The sequence below is a fragment of the Simochromis diagramma genome, unplaced genomic scaffold (genome assembly GCF_900408965.1).
Source record: "Simochromis diagramma unplaced genomic scaffold, fSimDia1.1 OVJJ01000091.1, whole genome shotgun sequence".
NCBI classification, from domain to species: Eukaryota; Metazoa; Chordata; class Actinopteri; order Cichliformes; family Cichlidae; genus Simochromis; species Simochromis diagramma.
The window spans coordinates 1,419,696-1,435,966 of record NW_024386901.1 but is presented as its reverse complement, the minus strand read 5'-3'; the positions used below and the strand labels follow the sequence as shown (position 1 = coordinate 1,435,966).

The 16,271-nt window shown below is 41.4% G+C and overlaps 3 protein-coding genes across 5 annotated transcripts in view; all 3 read right to left on the bottom strand.

The window, feature by feature from the left end:
- Positions 1–955: 955 nt before the first annotated feature.
- gja3 (gap junction protein, alpha 3) lies at positions 956–8,200 on the bottom strand. 2 transcript variants are annotated; one of them, XM_040034671.1, is made up of 3 exons: positions 7,452–8,200; positions 6,917–6,978; positions 956–5,842 (listed from the first exon to the last, which is right to left on the bottom strand). In XM_040034671.1, the coding sequence occupies exon 3, from the start codon at positions 5,807–5,809 to the stop codon at positions 4,382–4,384; it is 1,428 nt and encodes a 475-aa protein (XP_039890605.1). In that variant the 5' UTR covers positions 5,810–5,842; positions 6,917–6,978; positions 7,452–8,200; the 3' UTR covers positions 956–4,381. The 2 variants fall into 2 exon arrangements, with proteins under 2 accessions (XP_039890605.1, XP_039890606.1); XM_040034672.1 differs by having other exon boundaries at positions 7,532–8,200.
- Positions 8,201–9,079: 879 nt separating this feature from the next.
- On the bottom strand, positions 9,080–11,992 carry gjb8 (gap junction protein beta 8). The gene is made up of 2 exons (XM_040034694.1): positions 11,455–11,992; positions 9,080–10,767 (listed from the first exon to the last, which is right to left on the bottom strand). The coding sequence occupies exon 2, from the start codon at positions 10,732–10,734 to the stop codon at positions 9,946–9,948; it is 789 nt and encodes a 262-aa protein (XP_039890628.1). The 5' UTR covers positions 10,735–10,767; positions 11,455–11,992; the 3' UTR covers positions 9,080–9,945.
- A 128-nt stretch (positions 11,993–12,120) lies between these two features.
- cryl1 (crystallin, lambda 1) overlaps positions 12,121–16,271 on the bottom strand; it is a 31,043-nt gene continuing 26,892 nt past the window's right edge. For both annotated transcript variants that reach the window (XM_040034692.1, XM_040034691.1), the window contains exons 8-9: positions 14,321–14,427; positions 12,121–12,629 (exon numbers count right to left, since the gene is read on the bottom strand). In XM_040034692.1, coding sequence (XP_039890626.1) covers positions 12,528–12,629; positions 14,321–14,427 — 209 coding nt within the window. In that variant the 3' untranslated portion in view covers positions 12,121–12,527. The remainder of the gene's footprint in view (positions 12,630–14,320; positions 14,428–16,271) is intronic.

Here is a 16,271-nt window from a genome sequence, read left to right as displayed (position 1 = left end):
TAAAGGAGTTTCTTTGTAAAATAATTATCATTTGAGTAATATTATGTAAAAAGGTCTATATAAGGCCATTAATTACAACCTCCATTTACCCAAATGTGCATCCCTTCACATTTACTTAAAAGTATTTGAAGTACACATTTCGTTAAGTCCGCATTTTTCTCTTTGTGTGTTTGCTCACTGTGCTCAAAGGAAGTTCACACTGAGCTGTAAATTCCACCCATCAATATCATGCATCGCACAGTGTTGTAAATCCTCAGTTTTTGTAATTGTGCAGAAAGTGTTTGCGGTAGATGTTTGACTCCCAGGTGCAAGACTAACACAGCCGTGTCATTTTAATTATTTCTTGATGTGGTTATGAAGTAACTCTGAGTCAGCGCCACTTTTTAATATTTGCTGTCGGAAGGCAGCGTGAGGGAGTGAACTGCGGAGGGTTGAATGTCAAAGAGCAACAAACAGGAAGCCGGCAGTATGGGAAATGACAAAGGAGGAGGAAAAAAAAAACATACATACATAAAACTGAGGATAGCCTAAAAAGGAAAACACTTGAGAATGATCCTTATGATCTTTATAAATGAGGCAACTACAAGCACTCATGACGGCGGATTAAAATATCTGAAAAAAAGCAAGTTCTGGACTTCATGCATATTTTGTTTTGTCATTCTACTTTTATTAGAAGATATATGACTTCCATCTGACCATGACTTTTAAAAATGTCAGCCTAATGAGTCTATTTGATGAGTAATGTGTGACAACTGAATGTAGTGCTGTTGAGGTTAAGTGGCAGATCAAACCCAGACTGTGCTTCTGATAAAATTCTGATTAAACTGAGTTTAAAGTTTGTAGAATTTGCATTTGTTAAAAAAACAAAGTGTCTTACTTTTTATTGTGTTTACACCATAAAACCAGTTCAATTAAGGGAGGGCTGGGGGGAGGGGGTGTATTTATCCTACTTTTTGTCATCTTATGACTTTTGTGTTGTTCAGGTTTAAATTTAAAAAAGGGGGTGGGTGGAAGGGCAAAAATCCTGGAAGTTTACCTAGCAAGTAAACATCTCGTGAAATCTTTCCCCCAAAATTCAAACCTCGAAGTCTAACATTGGGTTCCAGTTTTGCTGTCTGTCCCATTATGACAAGACATTTCTGTCCAAGTTTGGAAAAAAGTGTTTCTCCAAGTTTCTCTAAGTTAACCAAGAATTATCAAAACCTCATGTTACATAAGGTAATTCGGAAATGGGCCTCTGGAAGTGATTTTACATTTGGACAAACAGCTAATAATTAGCTCTCTGATTGTGATCTTCAGATTCATTTGTTCTGACAGACTGGAATAAATGTGTTTAAATTGAAACCTAAAAAGCACAAAGCGACTCTATGAAGTATTTTATTAATTATTTGTATTTTATCATCTTAAAAATAGGACAAATCACGGCTTCTGTCACTCCATGACCCCAGTCCAAGACTGAAGCCTGCAGCTCTGATTTCATTCATCATGTAAAGCAAACAAGAGCAATAAATATGGTACAAAAAATTTATTTAGTAACAGTTTTGTAAACATTTGAGGTAAATGAACATTTACATCATCTTGTTCTTACAAACAAATAATTCATACACAAGGCACTTCTCTTATTTAAGACAGCACTGAAAACAGGTTGCTGTTGTGAGCATTGTGAGATGGTTCCGACTCCCTGACGAGCCAGAGAAATCATGCTCTGCATGAAACATAAGAGGAGAGAGTTTGGAGGAGTCACAGGGATCACAGGCTTCGAACAAAACATCCTGTCAGGGCTTTGTATGCAGGGTTAGGGAAGGGCCAGCTACCCAGCTAACATTCTCTCAACATTGGAGCCATCTGATGTGACGTCTAACCAGAGTCCCGACAGTTCTGTGAGAACATACTGAGTAAACAAACAGAAAATTACCCCAGCTGTTATTCTCTCTCCCGCCACTGTATTGTTTTTTCTCATCATCATCTGAGCTTGAGATAAAATCTTTAATAATACATTTTCTGTGAAGAGTGACTGCGCTTTGGTTTAAGACATGTTTTTCCCTTTGAGGATCATAAAGATTGGCGTCTTGCTCTCTCCCTGTCACTCGACTGCTACCAACATGAGCCCTGCAGAAAAGTAGTTTTGTTTTCTAAATGTGCAAATCTTTACCAACTACCAAGTTGTAAATGCAGATATCAAAGAAGTCTTTGTCATTTGAATGGGAACCATGGATTTGGAAGGGCAGCTTTAATCTACGCATTTTATATATTCTCTTGTTCGAGTCTCTATTTGCGCTGAAAGAAGCTAAATAAGTAAGATACAGTATCACACATGATACTCCTGTGGGCGCTGAGAATCTCAAACCATACTGTGCCATCATTCTGTAACCCCACCACCACCACCACCACCCTGACAAATGGAAAGACAACATTTTTTGCACTGCTCCTACTCCAGTGTATTAACCAATACACAATAACTCATTGAAAAGTACTGTTCCTACAGACATATTAGTAATCAGCTATGATGTTATGCTCTACCAGTGCAATATCTCCAATGCAGATGGTTAACTTTTCACACAGTGCTGCTGTGTGAACTCTGCCCCGGTGTTGGACTCACAGGAAATACAGCAGATTATTGTTGATGTAAAGTTAAAAAAGCTTTTTGAAAGTGAGTGCCTGGGTTGTGGACAAAACCAAACAGCACAAAGACATAACAGGAACAGAGGACTGCGGCTAATGATGAGTTCAGTTTAAAAGTTTGGGTTTCTAAAGGTCTCTAAGAATCAAGATGAACACAACAAAATAGAAGCAGTCGAGGCTGACTGCACCCTGCGGCGTTCTGAGACGCCCAACGCCAGTCACCTTGTCTTTTTTTCTTTTTTCTTTTTTTTTTTAAAGTCATAGCTGTTTTGCAATCACAAACTGACTACTACAAGTATGCAATTTATGAGTAAAATTCAATTCAGTGTAAAAGAAAATGACCAAAGTTGCTCTCAATCTTTAGGTGTGGGGGATTTCTGTTTTTTAAAAAGGTGGGAGTGGGTTTGAGGGCCGAAATGTTTGCCGACAATCTTACAAAAATGGTTACAAACGTAACTCTGGAGCTCTGGGAGGCTGAGCGTTTGAATTTACAAGGTAAATCTTAATAAAGTTTTTTTTGTACCACTTAGTGGCATGCATGCATTTTTTTATAGACTTTGAAGGCATTATCTTATATTTGTGCAGTTCGCTGAGAGCATTTTTCTTTTCAGATATGTTGACTAAAGGTAACACTGACAGAGGGAGGCGTAAGGGACTCCTACTTTCCTTGTTTTTGTGCCCGGTTTACTGGCAATGCGGCGTTCAGAGAGACCCAGATGTACTCTGGACATAGCAAGAAAGACGTACCAGCATTTTTAACCCATATCCTGTCCACGCTTCACTTATTTTTCTTTAATCCCAGGACCCTTTGAAAGTTTCCAAAGTAACGTCCTATCTGTTCCATGTCATTATAACTTTTGTTTTTCTTTTTTAAAAGGATCATGGGTAGAACCTAGCTAGCCTACTTTGCCACGCAAATATGTCAGTGAATCGGTGAGTTGTAGGGCTACACATGCTGGCATGCACAACTACACAGAACACAATACATGTAACGTCATGTACAAATGCATTGAGGATGAATTACTCTCAACACGACAAATAAGTCAAGTCAGTAAAATTCAGGAAGCGCAGAATGGCTTCCGGGTCTCCCGACATGCCGTGCAGCACACCGTGCACGTTTGTGCTGCAAGTTTGACAATGAAAACAGATAAAAATGTGGACTGAGATTTATGATCAAGTTGCCCACATTTGGTGCCCTGTGCATTAACATCAGCTATCTCTGTTTCCTCCAGATAAAAATATTCAAAATTTCCAGTCACCAGTCTTCAATGACCATTTCCATTTGGAATAATTAGTCCTCGCGGCTCAACAAAAAGGAAAAAAATAGAGAAACACCAGAAGATCCCCTTTCCCCAAATCAAACATGTTGGTGAGATGTGTCCATTTTCATGTAAAATTAATAGATCACAATGTCCTTCACTCCATCCATTGCTGTTACCGGAGGCTCCTGACTTTGTAGAAGTGCATGGTCACATATTGTGTGCATAAATATAGACTATTAATCAAGAAAAACCAAACCTTGCCTCAACTACTCTGCAACTCACCGATTGCACTAAATCAACGACAGCTAGTGGTTCAGTCATTTCACATTTGCCCTAAACATTCTCTTGACTTTCTTGCTTTCCTGTCTCATGGTTTGTTTTGTTTGTTTGTTTGTTTTGTTGCTTATTACATGTTCATGATTGTGTCTGGGTTTGGGGTGAGGATAGTGGCATGTTATTCAAGAGGGCTTTAAGGGACATGAAAGGGCTGAATGCATTTAGACAGCCAGATCACTCGGCCTGGCCCTGATGCTGCTGCTCTTGCTGGCCCGACTGAGCCGCCGAGGGTCTGTGCTGACCATTACCGGAGGCTCGTGCATCTCCACTGTGGTGGTGACGTGGCCTTCGTCGTGCTCGCTCTTTCCTCCATCCCAGCTGCCTGCGTTGGAGGCGTCGCCAGGGCTGCTGCCACTGGAGGCAGCGTTGGCAGTTGCGTTGGTGATGTTGGTGTTACTGGTGGTGTTGCTGGTGGGTAGGAGCAGAGCACCATTGACGCTTTGGTGCTGCTCATTGTCGCTGCTGGTGGCAGAACAAGAAGAGGAAGGTGGAGGGGAGGTGGCCTTCATCTCCCGAGTCTGCTGCTCGGTTGCCAGGTTGGCCCAGTTCTGCTGTGTGGCCAGCCTGTGGTTGTTGTTGTTGCTGATATAGTAGTGGGAAGAGGGGGAGGATTGGAGGGACTCCTCCTGCTGAAGGTCGTCCATCTTGAACTCTGCGGCCGAGGGCACGGCGGCTGGACCCATGGGCGGCAGGAACGCCCCGCTGCCCGCCGTCACATCTGTGTAGTTGGGAGGGTAGCTGGGGCTGGATGGGGCAGTTCTGGAGGCCGAGGCCAAACACTCAGGCTCTGCAATGTCGACGCGGCGCAGCGACTCACGTTCAGGGGCATACTCATTGGTCATGCCCTGTTTAACTTTCTTCCATCCAAGGTGATAGATCTCTAACAAATTCAGCAAAAGAGACACGCAAGCCACCACAAGCATAAATATAATAAAAATAGTCTTTTCAGTGGGCCTCGATATGAAGCAGTCAACGGTGTTGGGGCAGGGCCAACGTGCACACTTGTACAGGGGCCTCAGCTGGAAGCCATAGAGAAAATACTGGCCCAAAATGAATCCCACTTCAAACAGGGTCTTGAAAATAATGTTGAACACATAGGTACGCAGCAACGCGCCTCTGATACGGATTTTGCCATGTTCGTCCCTGATTGGCGGCTTCTCCTTTTTGCCGCCTCCTCCTCCTCCTCCTCCAACATCGCCACCATTTCTATACAGGAGTTCTTTCTCCTCTTGGAGCCTGTTTGCCTTGCGCATCTCCTCCTCCTTTTCTTTCCGCTTTTCCTCCATTCGGACGATGTGCAGCACGTGGCCCAGGTAGATGAGGGTTGGCGTGGACACGAAGATGATCTGCAGCACCCAGAAGCGGATGTGCGAGATGGGGAAGGCCTCGTCATAGCAGACGTTCTCACATCCGGGCTGCTGGGTGTTACACGTGAAGTCGGACTGCTCGTCACCCCAGACCTCTTCGGCCGCAGCCCCCAGCACCAGGATCCTGAAGATGAAGAGGACAGTCAGCCAGACTTTGCCGATGACCGTTGAGTGCTCCTGAGCATTCTCCAACAGCCGCCCCAGAAAGCTCCAGTCGCCCATGCTTCAAGAATTAGCCTATGGAGAAAGTACAGGCTGGAGTGGGGGAAAAGGAAAGGGGCGCCAAATAACAAAAAGAGGAGAAATAAGCAGAGAGAGTGGAAGTTAAAGAGGTGCTTAGGATTTTTAGAACAGCTTAACATTTGTCAGTGCAACAGGTGTCAAGGGCTTACCCTCACATTTAAAACACTGCACATGCAATCAGAGAAGAGGATGCAAGGACGTGGAGCAAAGCTTGACATTTTGTTTTGTAAGCACTTAGCAGAAAGTGGTCCTTAAAGAAATCTGCCAGTTCAGACATCACAAATAGATAGCAGATCAATAGCAGCTGCTTCTTAGCAGCTCATATACCATATAGGCCACCTCTGTCACTCAACCCTGGTTCACTCCCTTTCTCTCTCTCTTTCTCTCTCACCTGCTCGCTCCACTGCACAGCAGGCATGTGCTGAGATCAACATTATGATGTTCGAAAACAGAGATGGGGTCTAGTAGGGCGCGCACACACACACACACTCAAAAACTGACATTGTCTACACACATCCTACACACCATCGTCCCTCACTCTCTCTAATGCAACTGTAATAATAAAACCACCAGAATAAAAAGAGATTTAAAAAAATAAAATTATTAAGTCTAGTATAATATCTGTGTGATATATTATGGTAAATTACAGATTATTTTTAACTCAAAAACTTTAAAAAGGGAAGAAAGCAGTGATTTATATTATTTATTCTCTGGTTAATCACAATTATTTGCTTATGTATTAGAAAATAGCTGGTATATTTCCCCAGTCCTAACCCGACGCCTTTACCAAGCAGCACCACATCCTCACATCGTTAAAGCGTTTGGGTTTGGCTCTTTTGCTTGATAAAGAGTTAAGCTGCTTAAGTTTCAAACTACATTTTAATATTGAAGTATAGCGAATTCAGATGCAGAGACTGGCTTATTAAAGACAAACACGTGGCCTTTTAGACAGTGTTGTGTACACTGAACCCTAATCATGCAACATATTCAGCGTAAACGCACACACACACACACACACACACACACACACACACACACACACACACACACACACACACACACACACTCATTTGAGGGCAAACTTACTAAAATATTCTTGTATTAAAGGTAATAAATCCATCGACTAGGGTTCACAATATGTATGACACCTAGAAGAGAGGAAAAAACAACATGTTAACTTTCACAAGACTTTGTAAGAAATACATTAAAATAAATCTTCAGGTGGAAAATTAAAACACTGCTGGCTGTTTCAGAAAACGGTCAGGCTCTTTAAACACTGTTTCCATTTATCTGGCATCAATATAAACTTATTGGGGGAAACTGCAGCAGTTACACCCAGAGAATCAGAAAGTCGTGCTTTCCATTTGTGACCTTGTGATGACTTATTAGTGACAAACCCGCAAAAACTTAAAAGAATAATAAAACCTCACTCCCCTCAGCTCCACAGCTACTTGTGGCATTTGTGTCAGATGGTGAAAAATGTAACAGACGGGTTCAAATACAAAGCCCTACCTGCCAGAGTGACAATGCAGAGTGTGCCAGAGTCCCCAGACTCCTTTTAAGCTTTGACAGCCTTTTTGTTCCCCCCTTGTTCGGTAAAACTGAAGCAACTCTTAATTACCTGATAACATGCCGTTCTTCATTTACTGTACTCCCTTTTTAGTGCAAGAAAATAGCCACGGTGGTGTTTATCCGTCATACCTTTAAAGCGGAGATGTCATACTTAAACACGAAACGCAAATCCATCTGCCATCATTGGTGCCATCACTGGAGTGCGTTGAAAAGCGGTGTGGACCTCCCGCGGCTGAAGCGACCCTCCCTCTGTGTCCCTGATCCACCCCCCACCCACACTCAACTTGTCACTTCTCTGACAGCTCGACAAACTTTTTTTTCCCCTCACGTTTTTTTTAATGCGGGCCTCGCAACCTCGTTCATGCACAAACTTCTGTTACTTTGCGCAAGGGAAACTTTTTTCTTTCTTGTTGTTAGTTTCTGGAGGAGGCTCGGAGTCGGAGAGATGAGGCTCGGTTAAACGGAGCTACCGCTCATTTCCAGCCATGACTGGGCTGTCACATTGCGTGACCATCCATGAGTGAATCCACAGAGTCATCAGCCTCTCCGGCCACACCACGCCCCTGCCAACCTCCCCAAAACCGTGCGCAAAAAGTTGCCAAAAGTTTAGAAACATTCCCAAATTATGACCCCCCGGGTGCTAAAAATAGTAATAGTTACTCATTTTAGGAGGCAGGCAACATAGCCGCGAGGTCTTTAAAAAGCCGATCTTATGGACACACTACAATCTGTCCAAGTCAAACGTTACTTAATAAAAACCTGATATGTGGTTATAAAGAGCAAAATGTGGAGGAGAAGACAGAGAGTGTAAGGCAAGATGATTCTCTCCCGGTGTGGGAAAAAAATTCCCCACTTATCCCAAATTTCAGTAAAGTAAATAAAACTGCACATAAATGATAATGCACACAGGTCTGTTTTTACCGATTTATTTAAAAAAAAATGTAAAAAAAAAAAAAAAAAAAGTCTCATAGAGCAAAACAAGTTGAAGGATCAAAGTGCAAGTGAAATAATAATAATAAAAAAAATGTCAGATTTAATCATTTCTTCTTAGAAAGCTGTTTGCTCATTAGTGTGCAGTTTGCTTTTAAAGGCAGACTAATAGAAACTGTATTAATAATAATAATAACAATAACAACATGTTGAAATAGGAATAATCAGGATTATCCCATAAAAACAAGAGGAAGTACATCGCTGTTATAAAAAAAAAATGTAGCATCAGAAAATGTCATTAGGCTTGTTACAGAAAGCTAGAAGTCAAAGGTCAGTGCAGAGCAGGCACACAGACTAGTTTTGGTCCCAGCTGCATCACTTATGTAACATCAGTATACAGCTCACTGTGGTTTCTTTTTAATTATGGTGGAATCGACACGTCTAACCAACACTTTGGAACAGTCTGACTGATCCCGCTCGGCTATTCCTGGATGGAAGAAGGACAAAGACATTTTCACGGCCACGGTGCCTAGCAGTGATTAGTCTGGTGGCTAAAATAAGGCACATGCTGAAAGCTGATACAGCCAGCTGGGGTCAGTACACACTGCAAGAAAAACAATGCAAGTTCAAATAACACAGGAGCAGATCTGGGGCTGAGCGACTTCTGGTGTTTCCAAAAAAGCAGGATTGGAAGTCACAAGGTGAATGAGGAGGAACCCTATCTGAATGTGAAATGGTCAAAGTAAATTAAACCTACACCCTATAAACTTGAAAAACATGAAATCCTAACACCTAAAAGAGTACACAGTATCATAACTCCTGTGTCACGTCACTGGTTTCAGCCTTCTTTTACATTAGATCCAGTCTGGAATTCAGTTTCACAGAAAATAATTCACATGTGTGCAGCATGATCTGTTCAGGGGGATTCTTGAACTTGCTGGCAGTAGATGAAAAACCATCTGATACAGTACAAACATATACGTTCTTCATATTTTTGAATGAAATGGTATGCACGTGTGAAAATTTTTGTCGTCTAACACATGTAAAGAAACATTTACAACCCCCCCAAAAAAAGAACCTATGAAGTTGATCAAACAGCGAAGATCAGTGATTTCATTCTAAAACAGAAAAATCAGACTTGTTCATTAAGCGTAATCACATCAGGTACTGTGAACTTAAAATCAATCTCATTTGAAATCAAACATCAGCTAAAAGCTAAACATACTCTGCTTCTCTTCTCAAAACTTCATTTGTTCTCCTCGGATAAATCGATCACTCAGGCTGTTGTGAAGGCGTTTGTGCTCGTTAAGGGTCCACTGTCACCACTAGATGTCAGTGTAGGCTCATTTTTCAGGCAGATTTCGCCACGTTCAAGCAAATTTCAACTGTGGACAGTAAAATGGTTGCAACCACTCAGTGTTTGACACTTGTTTTACTCTTTACGTTACTATCTGGCAATGTGTTTGTTCGGAGAACTCAGTCAGGTCCTTACAGTCAACCCCAGCTATACAGACTCCAAAGCTGTTTCACTATCTCGTGAGACAAATCCCAGTAACCAAGACGTAGACACAACTCGTGAGGTTGGATTTACAGTATACACCTTTCTCTTGTCTCTAACACATGGTCTTGTTGCTGGATGAATCTGTGGAAGAAGACAGCAGCATTTCATTCTTCTTGTTATCCCGTGTCACGCTGTCTGGGTAAGTGTGTTTCCTCCTGCTGGACCTTGTCATGCATCTCATGACCGCCTTTACAATGAGGTAGAAGAGCTCGGCCACATTCAGCACCATGCAGATGGCAGATGAAGCCACCATGAAGATGGTGAAGACGGTCTTTTCAGTTGGCCTGGAGATGAAACAGTCCACCTTGTTGGGGCAAGGCCACTGCTCGCACTTCACCAGCCGGGGCATCTGGAAGCCGTCGTAGACAAAGTAGAGCGCATACATAAACCCCCCCTCAAAGATGAGCCGGAAAAACAAGCTGCAGGTGTAGGTCCACCACAGAGTGCCTGTAATGGGCAGACGCCTCCTCTTTAGCGTCTGCAGCTCAGTATCTGTCATCTTTTCAGTGCCATTGGAGGCCAGCATGTTCCTCTTATCACCCCGTTTTCTGTAGGCGACGTGCATGGCCACCAGCAGGGCCGGCGTGGATACAAAGATCAGCTGCAGGCACCACAGGCGGATGTGCGACACGGGGAAGAAGTGGTCGTAGCAGACGTTTTTGCAGCCGGGCTGCTGCGTGTTGCACGTAAAGTCTGACTGCTCGTCCCCCCAGACGCTCTCTGCAGCCAGGACCAGAATCGTGATGCGGAAGATGAAAAGGACAGAAAGCCAGATCTTCCCCAGGCTGGTGGAGTGCTTGTTGACGCCACCTAGCTGGGCGTAGAGAGCCCCCCAACTCATTGCGGCCAAAAGGAGTCCGGAAGCTGAGACAACCTGTGGAATTCAGCAGAAAGTTAAAAGGCTAGAAAAAGAGTGTTGGAGAAATACACCTGCTGGAGGCCTTGTTTTATGGCATATTTATGTTGTTAAAAAGGTGCGAGTGTGTGTGTAATTAGAAAATTATCATTATTTTTCAGATGCATATATTGTGGATGACTTGTGGGATTTTAAATAATTTTTAAAGGGCTGAAAGGTTACATTTCTGGCTACACATGACAAGGTGTATAACAGAGTTGGCATTACAGAGTCAAAAAGCGGACGGGAAAGCAAACTGTATGGATCTATGGTTTTAATGCAATTAAAGGGCATTTTAGCAGCCAAATAATGTTGCAAGCAAAATGAAAAAATATGTATTTGTAGTTTTAAAAAAATAATATTTTTTCCACAAAAATCTAAAAATACACAACCACTCGTTTCCCTGAAAATAAGAGCCTCAAACTCATTCTGACAGTATACAGAAAAGTATTGGGAAGACCAGCGTCTACCTCTGCCAGCTTAAACCAACTGCACTCAGACTGAAGGGGCCCACAGGTTAAATAAGCAGCTGCTGCATAACAGATCATTCAAGGAGCTAACACTTTAAAATATCTAAATTCGACACATTATTTCTAAAATATATTTTCACTTTTTTGTGCAGAATATTGTGGTGGCATTAGCAGATCGAATTGAAATTAAACTCACCTGTTTTTGTGGAGTTTATCCTAAACAGATTTTTTTAAGCTTCCACCAAGCTGGGGAAACAATCAGTCCTGTTCTCTTCTGTGCGTCTCAGTAGAATCGGTTTGGCTGGTTTGGGACAGACTCGACTTGTCTTGTCTATAAGTAGTGAGTGAGGCGCACACCGATTATCCATCATCCCTCCTGCAAACTGGGAGGGAGGGGCCAAGCTCGAGGTGGGGCCAACCAGCAGGGTTATTAGTCTCTAATTAAATTTTACGCACGCATTTAATGTTAATGTGACTTCACCTAATAATAACAAAAGGGAGCCCTCCGCCGCCCACACACACATACATATATATATATAAAATATTTACAATATAAATACAATATTTCAGTTTATAGAGCCACAAACCTGCACTAGAACACCCAGAGTGTGATGTATGGTTGTCACTACTGGACCTATATCAGTGTGAAATTTAAATCTTTCACAGCCCTCCTGATGTGTTTCCTTATGATTTGGGAACTTACCCGTCACAATTATGCGAGCACATGGTGGCAGTCAGCAGAGAGCACTCAGCCCAGAAATATGTAGTGAAATGTCATTATTTAATTTCTCCTCATTATCAGGATCACAAAAACACTCATCTCTTTCTGTTGTGTGGCTATCAAAACAATTACATAAATGCGTTATTGTGTTCTTTTTTATTAATCAAAACACTGATTCACATTTTCAAGAAATTTGTTTACACAAGAGACCATTAATGTGGCTGAATGAGATCATTGTTTTTCACATTTTACCACAGTCGGTTTTGTAACCAAGATGTAGAGTAAAAGTTAAAACGTGCTGTAGATTTAGAAAAAACAAAAGACCGGTTAAAATTGTATTCATAAGGAGTAGCAATCCAGAGTTATGTTCTAATACTGCTAGTACTCATCATATAAGGAAGATTGATCATTACTCATTTTTAAAAAGTGCTGTTTTTCAGTCAAGGTATGCCTGTTTAAAGAAAAAAAGGTCTTCATTACATGTTGAACTCAACAATCACATTTCTACCTAATTAAGTTGTTTTTCTTGAGTTTGGACCCTGAGCTTATTAGTCCTTCTTCAGCTTGGCCAGACGCATGAGGAACTGGTCCCTCCTCTCCTGCCTGGCTGCCAGATGCTGCTGGTCACAGGGAATGAGCTCGTACATCTCCTGTGGACGGCACAGAAGGAAAAGCTAGGTGAGCAAAGTGGAATGGTTGCCATCTAGGACTTCGGGCATGTCTAGTGGGGGAAATAACTATTTGCTCAATTGCTGAATTTGTATGTTTGCTCACTGAGAAAAAATGAACAGTCTCTAATTTTTAACAGTAGGTTCATTTTAAAATAAAGCTTCTCAGCCGTAAAGCTAAACTAAATATCCTTTTGGGGCGATCCTGGCTCAATAGTTGGCAGTTCGTCTCGTAATCGGAAGGTTGCCGGTTCGAGCCCCGGCTCCGACAGTCTCGGTCGTTGTGTCCTTGGGCAAGACACTTCACCCGTTGCCTACTGGTGGTGGTCAGAGGGCCCAGTGGCACTAGTATCCGGCAGCCTCGCCTCTGTCAGTGCGCCTCAGGGTGGCTGTGGCTACAATGTAGCTTGCCATCACCTGTGTGTGAATGTGTGTGTGAATGGGTGGATGACTGAATGTGTAAAGTGCTTTGGGGTCCTTAGGGACTAAGTAAAGCGCTATACAAATACAGGCCATTTATCATAATCTTTTAATAACGTCTTAGCTTTGAAACAGTGACATCCAGGGCCGACACTTGCACAGATCAATGTGCATGCAGTGCTGCCCTTGTTCTCGTGATCACAGAAGGCAAACGAGTCCACCTTAAACTATTTAATGCTCCAGCTCAGGGTGTCCTTACAAGATGACCTTCTGTGGCTAACATATTAACCGCTTGTGACAGCATGTGACCAATTAATTTCTACTTAGGAGAAAGCTTTATGGCTCAGAGGTGAGTAGAAACTGCTGAATTTCAGTCATCCAGAACTAAACACACAATAAATAATGAAGAAAATAATAAATTAAGATATGTATATTAATATAGACATTCCGTGTCTTTGATCTGAATTAACACACATTTTTTTATTTATTTAAAAAAATCTTGGGAGCCTATTGAATACTGAATTGCTCTTTGGGGGCTCAGGTGGCACTTTATTAAAACACTGCAAGGTCTCAAGAACACCTCTGAAAAACAAGGACCCTCTTTTTCACTGTATCGAAACACTAACCAGATATTATGGTCCATACTGACATGACAGCATCACACAATTACTGCAGATTGTCAGCAGCACATCTATCTATGTCCCCTTTTACCACATCCCACAGGTCTTCTCTTGGATTGAGATCTGGTGACTGTGGAGGTCATTTAAGCACAGTGAACTCAATGTCATGTTCAAGAAACCAGCTTGAGATGATCTGAGCTTTGTGACATGCTGGAAAACCAAATTCTGATGCTGCAGCACGCAAAATCCAGAAATTTAGACAGCTTCTCTGGTCCAAGGTGGAAAAGTGCTCCTTGAACCAAAAACTGAAATACTTTTTGGAAATCACAGACACTAAATTCTGTGTAGCTAAAGAGAAAAATAACAATTTAAGAACACACACATAATCAAAACCTGTTGGTGTGCATAACATCTGTGAAGGCACCATTAATGCTTAATGATACATACAGATAATGGAGAAACATTTCCTGCCATTCACATGTCTTGCTTTGCTTATTTCTCATATATATATATATATATATATATATATATATATATATATATATATATATATATATACACTACATCATAAGTGAGTGTATTTATTGAGAGAACGTTTCACTGTAAACACAACTCTGTAACCATCACACTTACATTAATGACGCTCTTGGCTGCTTCACCACAGAAGTCCGGCACAGGCCCCAAGGAAGACAGAATTCTTGTTATATTTTCACTATATCGGCTCATGTAGTCTTCCAAACCTGTGGGGAGGACACAGCTGTTCAGTGATGGGGAAGTCCATGTTGATCATCATTCCAAATAATGAATGTAGATCATCTTTATTTAAAATACCACAAAGATTCAAAGACAGTAATGTCACACAAAGTGAAAGTGATGTAATTGCAAACAGAAAAAGAAACATGTATTTCTAGATTGTGAGGGGATGGGCATAGGTGCGGCTGCGGTGCCAACTGGCAATTTGTTTTTGTCTAAATGCTTTCCTTCTGCTGGTTTGAACGTTTGACACATGCTTGATATTTTGAGAAATGGCACATGCTAGCTCCTCTATATTTCTGTGTTCATTTGCAGGGCTGCTATCTCAGTGCTTCAGAACCAGTAATATTAAGTAATGAGTTTCCTCTTTCTCAATGTTAAATATCTCATAAATAACAGTTAGATCCTACTTTGACACTTTCTGTGTTAATTTAACTTTTAGCGCTGTTCATTGAAGCTGTTCTCTCATTTATTAACCTATAGTGACTCATTTGTGATGTAGGCAGACCGCATTTTGGCTAATCACTGACTGACTTGTCGTGAAAGTTTAAAATAAATGGGTTTGTGAAGCCTGCTACTACAAGCTTCAGTTTAATAGTGTATTTATAAGGACTGGGTAGTATCCAGTATGCTACATGTGTGTATATGCCAGTGGAAATGTCTAACACCAGCCCCTTGTTGAGCGTTATTACACGTTGTTGTTTAAAGTGGATTGCTATGCTCATTTGCAGCTCCACAATCTTATTCTTGGACTCTATTAGAACAGCTTTGCATGATTCACAGTTCTAAATAATGCTATTTTACTAGGCCTTGGTGCACTTGAGGTTCAGCCAATGTGAGAAATAATCTATTTAACCTCATTTTCACCTCCCTTTACGCTTTCTTCTGATTGAAGATCAGAAGATTTACTGAGTGAGGTTTCTGTGCTTAAAGCCTGTAAAAATCTACCAAACAAAGCACTCAGGGCAATAGCGAACGTTTAGTAGCTACTAAGTGTGATGATGAAAGTTCTGGACAGAGAAACAGAAAAGTTTGCAGGTTTTGTAAGGGACGTTTCGTACTTCAACTATACATTACTACTCACAGAAGTATTAAAATGGGGGAGCTATATAATTAAGATCCCTATATCTAACTAGGGTTAGAATAATTAATAAAATATTGTCATTACAATAAAAAAATGTGGGATGTGACTAATGCCTGAGACCAAGAGGTTATGCAGTATGAAAATCATACCATGTATATGAAATGGAAAGCAGTATTCACTGCCCTCTAAATAACATGTCATTAATGTATATAATGCTACTACCTATAATAGTTTAAAGAGATCTTGGATTTATTTTTCTATAAACTGACAGTTTGTACAATTTCACTGCTACTCTCTCCTAAAATACCAGCAGGCATTATTTCTAATAAGAGTTCATGTCATGAGCTTGCTGGGTTATCTAGCTTGCAACCAAATGTTTGTGGATAAAATATATAATAGCGTGTCCTAGATTAGACGCAGAAAAAGGAGCACCTCTCACAGCTAATGATCAATCAAAGAGGAAACACAGGTCCCATAACAATGACAACAACCGGGCTTAACATATCATAAAGAGGGCCAGCAGTATGGTTTGTTGACATTCCTGTGATAAGCGTAGTAGGTGAAGACTAGATTTTTAAAACCTTATTTGAGCAGAGAGATGCAAGTGTGGTGCAAGGTGGGGGGGAAAAAGAGATGTGCCTACATTACTTCACACGAGGTTGTTATTAAGGTGGATCAGGGGGCTCAGTTTTAAATAGTTCTTTCAACACTTTTTCAAAGAGTGGAGCCTTATTCAACGACCAGAAA